The sequence below is a fragment of the Salvelinus sp. IW2-2015 genome, linkage group LG22 (genome assembly GCF_002910315.2).
Source record: "Salvelinus sp. IW2-2015 linkage group LG22, ASM291031v2, whole genome shotgun sequence".
NCBI lineage: Eukaryota > Metazoa > Chordata > Actinopteri > Salmoniformes > Salmonidae > Salvelinus > Salvelinus sp. IW2-2015.
Window position 1 is genome coordinate 27,307,718 of NC_036862.1, and position 11,835 is coordinate 27,319,552.

At 46.1% G+C, this 11,835-nt stretch overlaps 1 protein-coding gene across 1 annotated transcript in view; it reads left to right on the forward strand.

Annotated features, from left to right (window-relative positions):
* The window catches only part of sacs (sacsin molecular chaperone), a 43,054-nt gene that overhangs the window by 13,632 nt on the left and 17,587 nt on the right, over nt 1-11,835 (forward strand). Inside the window, exons 8-9 of the mRNA XM_024014364.2 lie at nt 304-1,786; nt 1,920-2,011. Coding sequence (XP_023870132.1) covers nt 304-1,786; nt 1,920-2,011 — 1,575 coding nt within the window. The remainder of the gene's footprint in view (nt 1-303; nt 1,787-1,919; nt 2,012-11,835) is intronic.

Sequence of the window (11,835 nt, forward strand, 5' to 3'; positions counted from 1 at the left end):
TGATTGGATAAAAGATCTAACGTAAAGACCAGCCCTCCAAATCTCAACCTGGGGCTGGAAGCAGTGCAACCAAGAGGAAAGCTATGAAATGAAGAGTATAACTCTTACTCTGGGGAATAATTTAATACATATTTGTGGGAAAATATATTTAAAAAAAAATTATATTCTGATGATGTTTAGGCCAGCAGAGAAGGCCTTGCAGGCCCTGACGGCCCACCACTGTGTTTCATATATCTTTCAATCTGCACTTTTTTAAAGTTACATTTAATCAGTAAATAWWTWTWTTTTTTTTTTATGTTTCAGATGTCCCCAGTATATTCAGTGGAGAACAGATCGGCATGCTGGACCCTCACCAGACGCTGTTTGGTGCCCATGAGTCTGGGCAGTGTTGGAATCTGAAGACAGACATGAAGGAGATCACAGAGCTCACTGACCAGTTTGCACCCTACGTTGGCTTATTTGGAAACTCCGGTAAAACTATCAAGGACGGCAGCTTCTCTGGAACTCTGTTCCGCTTCCCCCTCCGCATTAAACCCTCCCAGCTGAGCGCCAACATCTACAACAAAGAGAAGGTGCTGGAGCTCTTTGAGTCTTTCAAAGCCGACGCTGACACGGTGCTTCTCTTCCTCAAGAGCGTTCAGAAGGTCTCCCTGCATGTGCGTGAGTCAGACGGTACAGAACGCATGCTTTTCCAGGTGACAGCAGGAGAAAACCCAGAAGACAAGCTAGAGCGTCCTAACTCTCTAAAGACTCTGGGACTGGCCACAGACAGCTACAGCAATGGAGTGCCCAACGGTACTGTCACGTGCGCCACCTACCAGGTCAACATCGAGACCCAGGACGAGACAGCCAAGGAGACCCAGAAGACCACCTGGCTGGTGTGTAATGGAGTGGGGGGTCGGGGCTTGTGCAGTGACTTGGACTCCTTGGCAGATGACCTGAAGTTCATCCCCACCATCGGCATCGCCCTTCCTCTCACCCGCATTGACGAGGACAAGGGCGCCACGTCTGGTTTCTCGGGGCGAGCGTTCTGCTTCCTGCCTCTCCCCCCTGGAGAGGAGAGCCTGACGGGGCTGCCGGTCCACGTCAGCGGCTTCTTCGGCCTCACAGACAATCGCAGGAGCATCAAATGGCGGGAGGTGGACCAGTGGAGGGACCCTGCAGCGCTCTGGAATGAGCTACTCATCGTCACCGTCATCCCCAGGGCCTACTTCACCCTCATCATGGAGGCCATCAAGAGGATACAGACCAAGAAGGACCAAGACTTCCCCCTCTCCCCCAGAGGTGCATATGGGGCCTGGCCAGACCCCAACCATATCAAGCCTCGCTGGAAGCCCATACTGGAGCCTCTGTTTCATGACTTGCTAAAGCAGCAGGTCATCTACTCTCTCACTAACAGCTGGATCCAGGTGGACGAGGCTGTGTTTTCGGAGCTGGACACGGATGTGCACATCACAGAGATGGTTATCAGCTACCTCCAAAGCTCAGGGATGCAGGTGGCCACGGTGCCTGTTGCTGTGGATACGGTTGTGAACACGTACGTGACTGGTCCTGCCTCTGTGAAGAAGGTGACCCCTCCCCTGGTGCGGCAGGTGATGAGGAAGGCCAAACACAAAGGGTCCTCTCAGGAGAAGCTGCTTCTGCTGGAGTTTGTCCTCAGCGACAACAGTTACAGCGACCTAATCGGTCTAGAGCTGCTGCCTTTGCAAGATGAGACATTTGCAGCGTTCTCCTCCTCTGTCAGTGATAAGGATGCAGTTTACATTGCTTCGGAAGAGTACCCCAGGTACAGAATTAAAGTTCTGAGACTTTCTCCTTTTCAAAACCACAAAAAGCCTCATATTTGAATGCAAGTATTGTTGACTGTCAAGAATATGCTAGATTGCAGCCTGAGTGTGTACTCTCTGTTTTGTGTTAAGGTCTCTTTACCCTGGACTGGAGGGACGATTCATACTGGAGGGCATTAAACCATTAGTTATGAGCAGCCTGAAGGATGCAGCCAAAAGCAGAGGTAAACCCCCACTCACATGTTACATGAATGTCATTTTATTTTTATATCTGGTATGTGTCTGTCATCGGAGGAGCCACCTTAGTCCTAATATTAGATTTGGATACCAACATTATTTATAGGAAATAAGATCGATGACTCTAGAAGACATGCACTCTAAACTGTAGCTCAACTTACAGTAGAAGGGTTACACGGCAGCTTCATTGACTTCACTGCCTAGTTCATAAACTCAAAGGCTGTGGTCTGTGAGGGATGTGTAAGGTTTGTAGCCAGGTAGTAGTAACGCCTGGTCATCCCATTCCCCTCCTGCCCCCGTGGGACATTAAACCTGGTGCACTGCTGATAGATCATATACAGTGGGGAAAACAAGTATTTGATACACTGACGATTTTGCAGCTTTTTCTACTTAAAAAGCATGTAGAGGTCTGTCATTTTTATCATAGGTACACTTCAACTGTGAGAGTTGATCCAGAAAATCACAAAAATCCAGAAAATCACATTGTATGATTTTAAGTAATTAATTTGCATTTATTGCATGACATAAGTATTTGATCACCTACCAACCAGTAAGAATTCCAGCTCTCACAGACCTGTTAGTTTTCTTTAAGAAGCCCTCCTGTTCTCCACTCATTACCTGTATTAACTGCACCTGTTTGAACTCGTTACCTGTATAAAAGACACCTGTCCACACACTCAATCAAACAGACTCCAACCTCTCCACAATGGCCAAGACCAGAGAGCTGTGTAAGGACATCAGGGATAAAATTGTAGACCTGCACAAGGCTGGGATGGGCTACAGGACAATAGGCAAGCAGCTTGGTGAGAAGGCAACAACTGTTGGCACAATTATTAGAAAATGGAAGAAGTTCAAGATGATGGTCAATGACCCTCGGTCTGGGGCTCCATGCAAGATCTCACCTCGTGGGCATCAATGATCATGAGGAAGGTGAGGGATCAGCCCAGAACACACGGCAGGACCTGGTCAATAACCTGAAGAGAGCTGGGACCACAGTCTCAAAGAAAACCATTAGTAACACACTACGCCGTCATGGATTAAAATCCTGCAGCGCACGCAAGGTCCCCCTGCTCAAGCCAGCGCATGTCCAGGCCCGTCTGAAGTTTGCCAATGACCATCTGGATGATGCAGAGGAGGAATGGAGAAGGTCATGTGGTCTGATGAGACAAAAATAGAGCTTTTTGGTCTAAACTCCACTCGCCGTGTTTGGAGGAAGAAGAAGGATGAGTACAACCCCAAGAACACCATCCCAACCGTGAAGCATGGAGGTGGAAACATCATTCTTTGGGGATGCTTTTCTGCAAAGGGGACAGGATGACTGCACCGTATTGAGGGGAGGATGGATGGGGCCATGTATCGCAGATCTTGGCCAACAACCTCCTTCCCTCAGTAAGAGCATTGAAGATGGGTCGTGCTGGGTCTTCCAGCATGACAATGACCCGAAACACACAAGCCAGGGCAACTAAGGAGTGGCTCCGTAAGAAGCATCTCAAGGTCCTGGAGTGGCCTAGCCAGTCTCCAGACCTGAACCCAATAGAAAATCTTTGGAGGGAGCTGAAAGTCCGTATTGCCCAGCGACAGCCCCGAAACCTGAAGGATCTGAAGAAGTCTGTATGGAGGAGTGGCCAAAATCCCTGCTGCAGTGTGTGCAAACCGGTCAAGAACTACAGGAAACGTATGATCCTCTGTAATTGCAAACAAAGTTTCTGTACCAAATATAAGGTCTGCTTTTCTGATGTATCAAATACTTATGTCATGCAATATAAAATGCAATTAATACTTAAAAATCATACAATGTGATTTTCTGGATTTTTGTTTTAGATTCCGTCTCTCACAGTTGAAGTGTACCTATGATAAAAATGACAGCTCTACATGCTTTGTAAGTAGGAAAACCTGCATAATGGGCAGTGTATAACTACTTGTTCTCCCCACTGTATAACTGCAGAGTGCGTGTGTGAGCTGGCAGATGGGGAGTTGGTTTTGTGCCTCACATTCCACTCACTGCTATCAATCCTGGACATGCGCGCTCCCAACCCAACCTGGAGTTTCCAAAAAGGGCCAGAGCCAGTCGGGGAATATGCTGAATTTTTAGATTTGTCCGTTAAAGCCCTATGCTCTGCGCGGTGTAGAGAAAACAACATGTCCACATCCAAACCATCGTTTTCACAGTGTGTATTAATCTGGACATAATATGGCATTGAAGGATTCTTTTGTATTGAGCTAGTTGTCTGTGAAACTGTGAAATTCTAGCTGGGCAGAGAGGTACACATCATTCTGATGCCAGTGGTTAGATAATAGAAGGGTAAGGCAATAATATGCTGCTCTAACTGTAGCCATTGCATTTTTGTTAGTAAGCGGTGTGGATTAATTTGGAAATTGCCTTTCAGAAACAAGACTTACAAACTGAATAATATTATCCATTATCAGATTTATCCTTTTAGGTTTACGAGGTGACCACATGTTCTAACTTCTACTCCAGTCATTTTCCTGACGCTCTCTGGCTTCTGCTGTCTGTCAATGCCACCTCATAGCTAGGACACCACTTGGAGCTACTGCATGCATCAGGGATTGTATTATCCCCATTACAACTTTATTAAGTGGTCACATAGAAAGTTGTCTCACACAATAGACCCTTACACAAGCCATGCAAGAACGGCTTGTTACTGAGCACTAGAATCCTACTAGCTTTGTTGACCCAGCCAGAGACCTAGAATTCCCCTACTCAGTGTGTTGTATGAACCTCAGCCAGAGACACTAGAATTCCCCTACCTCAGCTTTTGTATGATCCTCCAGGCCAGAGACACTAGAATTCCCCTACCTCAGCTGTGTTGTATGATCCTCAGCCAGAGACACTACGAATTCCCCTACTCACTGTGTTGTATGATCCTCAGCCAGAGAACACTAGAATTCCCTACCTCAGCTGTGTGGTATGAACCTCAGCAGAGACACTAGAATTTCCCTACCTCAGCTGTTTGTATGATCCTCAGCCAGAGACACTAGAATTCCCCTACCTCAGCTGTGTTGTACTGATCCTCAGCCAGAGACACTAGAATTCCCCTACCTCAGCTGTGTTGTATGATCCTCAGCCAGAGGACACGAGAATTCCCCTACCTCAGCTGTGTTGTATTGATCCTCAGCCAGAGACATAGAATTCCACTCACTGGTAAATCCTCCAGACATCCCTACTCAGCTGTGTTGTATGATCCTCAGCCAGAGACACTAGAATTCCCCTACCTCAGCTGTGTTGTTATGAACCTCAGCCAGAGACACTAGAATTCCCCTACCTCAGCGTGTTGGTATGATCCTCAGCCAGAGACACTAGATGCCCACCTCAGCTGTGTTGTATGATCCTCAGCCAGAACATAAATCCCTACCTCAGCTTGTGTTGTATTGATCCTCAGCCAGAGACACTAGAATTCCCTACCTCAGCTGTTGTGATGATGATCCTCAGCCAGAGACACTAGAATTCCCCTACCTCAGCGTGTTGTTGTATGATCCTCAGCCAGAGACACTAGAATTCCCCTACCTCAGCTGTGTTGTATGATCCTCAGCCAGAACACTAGATCCCCTACCTCAGCGTGGTATGATCCTCGCCAGATGACACAAATTCCCCTACCTCAGCTGTTGTTGTATGATCCTCAGCCAGAGACACTAGAATTCCCTACCTCAGCTGTGTTGTATATCCTCAGCCGAGACACTAGAATTCCCCACCTCAGCGTGTTGTATGATCCTCAAGCCAGAGACACTAGAATTCCCCTACCTCAGCTGTTGTTGTATGATCCTCAGCCAGAGACACTAGAATTCCCCTACCTCAGCTGTGTTGTATGAACCTCAGCAGAGACACTAGAATCCCTACCTCAGCTGTGTTGTATGACTCAGCAGAGACACTAGAATTCCCCTACCTCAGCTGTGTGTTGTATGATCCTCAGCCAGAGACACTAGAATTCCCCTACCTCAGCGTGTGTGTATGATCCTCAGCCAAGAGACACTAGAATTCCCCTACCTCAGCTGTGTTGTTATGACACCTCAGCCAGAGACACTAGAATTCCCCTACCTCAGCTGTGTTGTATGATCCTCAGCCAGAGACACTAGAATTCCCCTACCTCAGCTGTGTTTATGATCCTCAGCCAGAGACACTAGAATTCCCTACCTCAGCTGTGTTGTATGATCCTCAGCCAGAGACACTAGAATTCCCCTACCTCAGCTGTGTTGTATGCATCCTCAGCCAGAGACACTAGAAATTCCCCTACCTCAGCTGTGTTGTATGATCCTCAGCCAGAGACACTAGAATTCCCCTACCTCAGCTGTGTTGTATGATCCTCAGCCAGAGACACTAATAGATTCCCCTACCTCAGCTGTGTTGTATGATCCTCACCAGAGACACTAGAATTCCCCTACCTCAGCTGTGTTGTATGATCCTCAGCCAGAGACACTAGAATCCCCTACCTCAGCTGTGTTGTATGATCCTCAGCCAGAGACACTAGAATTCCCCTACCTCAGCTGTGTTGTATGATCCTCAGCCAGAGACACTAGAATTCCCCTACCTCAGCTGTGTTGTATGAACCTCACCAGTAGACATAGAATTCCCCTACCCAGCTGTGTTGTATGATCCTCAGCCAGAGACACCTAGAATTCCCCCTACCTCAGCTGTGTTGTTATGATCCTCAGCCAGAGACACTAGAATTCCCCTACCCTCAGCTGTGTTGTATGTTTCCTCAGCCAGAGACACTAGAATTGTCCCCTACCTCAGCTGTGTTGTATGATCCTCAGCCAGAGACACTAGAATTCCCCTACCTCAGCTGTGTTGTATGATCGCTGCCCTACAGTGGCTGTTACAGGCATTGCCTGTCTGCTACTGCAGCTCTGTATCCTGCTGCTGCAGCCTGAAGGCCTACCCCACCCAATAGGGCTCTATGGTCTCATCCTCAGAATCGCCACCTCATCATCAGAGTATCTTGGTAGATTGATTGTATCCTCTGCTATCAATGCAAACTAGTACTTCAAAGTAAAATCCATTACAGTTACATTTTAAAATAAAATGTATACAACTAAAATGACAATTTGATTTGTGCGAATCAGGGGATGTAGTTACATTTAAATTGAAATGGTTATCAACGTGATAACCTAAATGCTTAAAACATGTACTTTAAATGTAATTGCGGTGCAACAATTTCTTTGGGGTGTTCAGGTAGGTACTTCGACATGTTGTGTTGCGTCCCGGAATCATTTTTGACATTAACCCAAACCAATACACTGCTTTTAATGGACACTATGCAAACTCTAATCTAATCTATATCATACAGTTAATGTGAACAGTAGCTAACATTGCCTCAACATTGATAAAGACAATAGAATACCTTTGTGGAAAAATGATGTTCCCTTCCATCTAATTGGAAAAATGTCCCATTTCATAGTGCCCATATTGGAACGCATTTTGTCTTTGCTCATTGCAGGAATCTTTGTGTATCAGTAATTTAGTTAGAACTCATTATAGAATTGTGATGTGACATTGTGAGTCTACTAAATATTAGTTTACAATTGGCTCTTTCATCCCCCTCCTCTCCCCTGTAACTATTCCCCAGGTCGTTGCTGTAAATGAGAATCTGTTCTCAGTCAACTTACCTGGTAAAATAACAGATAAATAAATAAAAAATGTAAAAATGTGCATATTAAGTGTGTGTTATGCTTGCCATGCTGTGCATGGTAACTTAATGTAGTTGTCATGTTTTGCTGTGCTTTGAATTTTTTGAGTGTTGTAGTTAATCAAAATCTATTTACTAGAAATATTTGTAATGAAAGGGTTGTAGTTTGCCTAATTGAGCCCATATGGTCTTGATAGAAATGATCATATTTTATTAAACTTGATTTTCTAATGTCCTGTCGATCCCTACTACATTGCAGAGCCAAAATGCTCTGTATCTCTTGTTGATACAGGTGGTGTTGATTGGAATGAACCTGGGGCTGTGCAGTAAAGCTAATAAATCACCTAGCATGCCTGCAGGACAAACATTGTTAGATTCAACTCTATATACTGTGCATTCGGAAAATTCAATTCTATATACTGTGCATTCGGAAAATTCTGACCTTTTCCACATTTTGTCACATTACAGCCTTGTTCTAAAATGGATAAAATTGTGTTGTTTCCTCATCAATCTACACACAATACCCCACAATGACAAAGCAAAAACAGGTTTTTAGAAATGTTTGCAAAAAAGTGGAAATATAACATTTACATAAGTATTCAGACCCTTTACTCAGTACTTTGTTGAAGTACCTTTGGAAGCGATTAAAGCCTTGAGTCTTATTGGGAATGACGCTACAAGCTTGTATTTGGGGAGTTTATACCATTCTTCTCTGCAGATCCTCTCAAGCTCTGTCAGGTTGGATGGGGAGCGTCGCTGCAGCTATTTTCAGGTCTTTCCAGAGATGTTCAATTGGGATAAAATCCGGGCTCTGTCTGGGCCACTCAAGGACATTCAGAGACCTGTCCCGAAGCCACTCCTACGTTGCCTTGGCTGTGTGCTTAGGGTCGTTGTCCTGTTGGAAGGTGAACGTTCACCCCAGTCTGAGGTCCTGAGCGCTCTGGAGCAGGTTTTCATCAAGGATCTCTCTGTACTTTGCTCCGTTCATCTTTCCCTCGATCTTGACTATTTTCTCTCAGTCCCTGCTGCTGAGAACATCCCCACAGCATGATGCTGCCACCACCATGCTTCACCGTAGGAATGGGTGCCAGGTTTCCTCCAGACTTGGAGCTTGGCATCCAGGCCAAAGAGTTCAATCTTGGTTTCATCAGAAAATAAAATCTTGTTTCGAATGGTCTGAGAGTCGTTTTGGCCTTTTGGCAAACTCCAAGCGGGCTGTCATGTGCCTTTTACTGAGGAGTGGCTTCCGTCTGGCCACTTACCATAAAGGCCTGATTGTTAGAGTGGTGCAAAGATGGTTATCCTTCTGGAAGGTTCTCCTATATCCACAGAGGTACTCTGGAGCTCTTTCAGAGTGACCATCAGGTTCTTGGTCACCTCCCGGACAAGGCCTTCTTCCCCGATTGCTCAGTTTGGCTGGGCGGTCAGCTCTAGGGACAGTCTTGGTGGTTCCAAACTTCTTCATTTAAGAATGATGGGGCCACTGTGTTGTGTTCTTCGGGACCTTCAATGCTGCCAGAAATGTTTTGGTACTCTTCCCCGATCTGTGCCTCGAACACAATCCTGTCTCGGAGCTCTACGGACAATTCCTTCAACCTCATGGCTTGGTTTTTTGCTCTGACATGCATGTCAACTGTGGGATCTTAGACAGGTGTGTGCATTTCCAAATCAGTCCAATCAATTGGATTTGCCACAGGTGAACCACAGTTTTTTTATTTAACCTTTATCAAATGGGTGAACATCTCAAGGATGATCATGGAAACAGGATGCACCTGAGCTCAATTTCGAGTCTCATAGCAAAGGGTCTGAATACTTATGTAAATAAGGTGTTTCTGTTTTTAATTTGTAATAAATTTGCACATTAAAAAAAAAACTGTCTTCGCTTTGTTATTATGGGGTATTGTCAAATCAAATCAAATCAAGTTTTTTTATATAGCCCTTCGTACATCAGCTAATATCTCGAAGTGCTGTACAGACACCAGCCTAAAACCCCAAACAGCAAACAATGCAGGTGTAGAAGCACGGTGGCTAGGAAAAAACTCCCTAGAAAGGCCAAAACCTAGGAAGAAACCTAGAGAGGAACCAGGCTATGAGGGGTGGCCAGTCCTCTTCTGGCTGTGCTGGGTGGAGATTAAAACAGAGCTATGCCAAGATGTTCAAAATGTTTCATAAGTGACAAGCATGGTCAAATAATAATCATGAATAATTTTCAGTTGGCTTTTCATAGCCGATCATCAAGAGTTGAAAATAGCAGGTCCGGGACAGGTGGCGGTTCCATAACCGCAGGCAGAACAGCTGAAACTGGAATAGCAGCAAGGCCAGGTGGACTGGGGACAGCAAGGAGCCATCACGCCCGGCAGCCCCACGCACGGTCCCAGGGCTCAGGTCCTCCAGAGAGAGAGAAAGAGAGAGAGAAGGGAGAATTAGAGAGAGCCAAGATTTCAAAATGTTCATAAATGACAAGCATGGTCAAATAATAATCAGGAATAAATGTTCAGTTGGCTTTTCATAGCCGATCATTAAGAATTGAAAACAGCAGGTCTGGGACAGGTAGGGGTTCCATAACCGCAGGCAGAACAGTTGAAACTGGAATAGCAGCAGGGCAGGCGGACTGGGGACAGCAAGGAGTTATCATGCCCGGTAGTCCTGACGTATGGTCCTAGGGCTCCGGTCCTCCGAGAGAGAGAAAGAAAGAGAGAAGGAGAGAATTAGAGAGAGCCAAGATTTTTCAAAATGTTCATAAATGACAAGCATGGTCAATAATAATCAGGAATAAAAGTCAGTTGCTTTTCATAGCCGATCATTAAGAGTTGAACAGGTAGGGGTTCCATAACAGCAGGCAGAACAGTTGAAACTGGAACAGCCGCAAGGCCAGGTGGACTGGGGACAGCAAGGAGTCATCATGCCCGGTTTGCCGTGACGTATGGTCCTAGGCTCCGGTTCCTCCGAAGACGAGCAGAGAAATGACCCAGTCACCTGGCACAGGAACCTTTGATGGTGCGTGGTGTTGAGATTCCGAGTTTCAACTGTGGAGATCTGCCTGATTCATGTTAGATGGAACCCTAACCTGTTCAAACTCTTAGATGAGTGTGGCTTATGAAAAGCAACTGAACTCTTTATGATTGACCCATACTTAAATTTCACACCAGGACACTGCTCGGATATAATATGAATTTTGAGCCCATGCTTTGTCATTTATGAAAGAACATTTTTTGAAAAGTTACTCACATCGCTTGGCTTTACTTCTCTAAATTCTACTCCTTCTCCTCTTTCTTGATCTCCTCCTCTTCAGGGCCCCCCGACCATAACTACTGCAGCATAAGAGACTACTCGGAGCGCCATGGCAGTGAGAGCCATACAGGGTACAGGAGGACGTGATCCGGGCATGACGACATATGACTCCTTGTGCCATTGTCGCACCTCATAGATCCGCCCCTGGAGCCAGCTGCGTTGGCCCAATACTTTCCAAGGGTTGTACAAGTGGGATCTGCCTGCTATAACCGGTTCCTACTCGCGGTCTTTGCTCAAACCAGCACAGCCCCTCTACAGAACCACCTGCTGTATTGTCATTGGGCTTATAATGCCTTTCAACCCGGACTAATGTGTGACACCATTCTCGCGCTTGTAGTATACATTACAGGCTGATTTATTATTTGACCCCTGTTATGTTTATTTGTCCCACAAAATGACATTCTTTTGAAACCATAGCACAAACTCTTCCTTGGCGTGCCTCTTCCTAATTCTCTCCTTTCTGCGTCTGCGTCTCTTTCTCTCTCCTCAGAGACCCAGGACAGGAAGAATTCACTCCAGGAAGTCAACTCTCTCAACCCACTCAAGTTGACGAAACCCCCGTAGGGACGGCATGAAAGAGCACAGTAAGCCAGTGACCTCAGCCCCTGTAATAGGGTTAGGGCGATATCCCAGTGGGAGAGAGGGGAAACCGGCCACGGCAGAAGGGGACAGCAAGGGCGCTTCGGTTGCTCCAGAGCCTTTTCCGTTCACCTTCACCACTCCTGCGGCCAGACTACACTTCAATCATATGACCTACGACAGAAGTGAAGTCTTCACACTGTATAAGACTTTAAAGGTTTGAGACCGAGTTCTGACGCCCTGGGTCTGCTCCGTTGCCACGTACTCGGGGGTAGGCAGCGACTGTATTCCACTTAAAA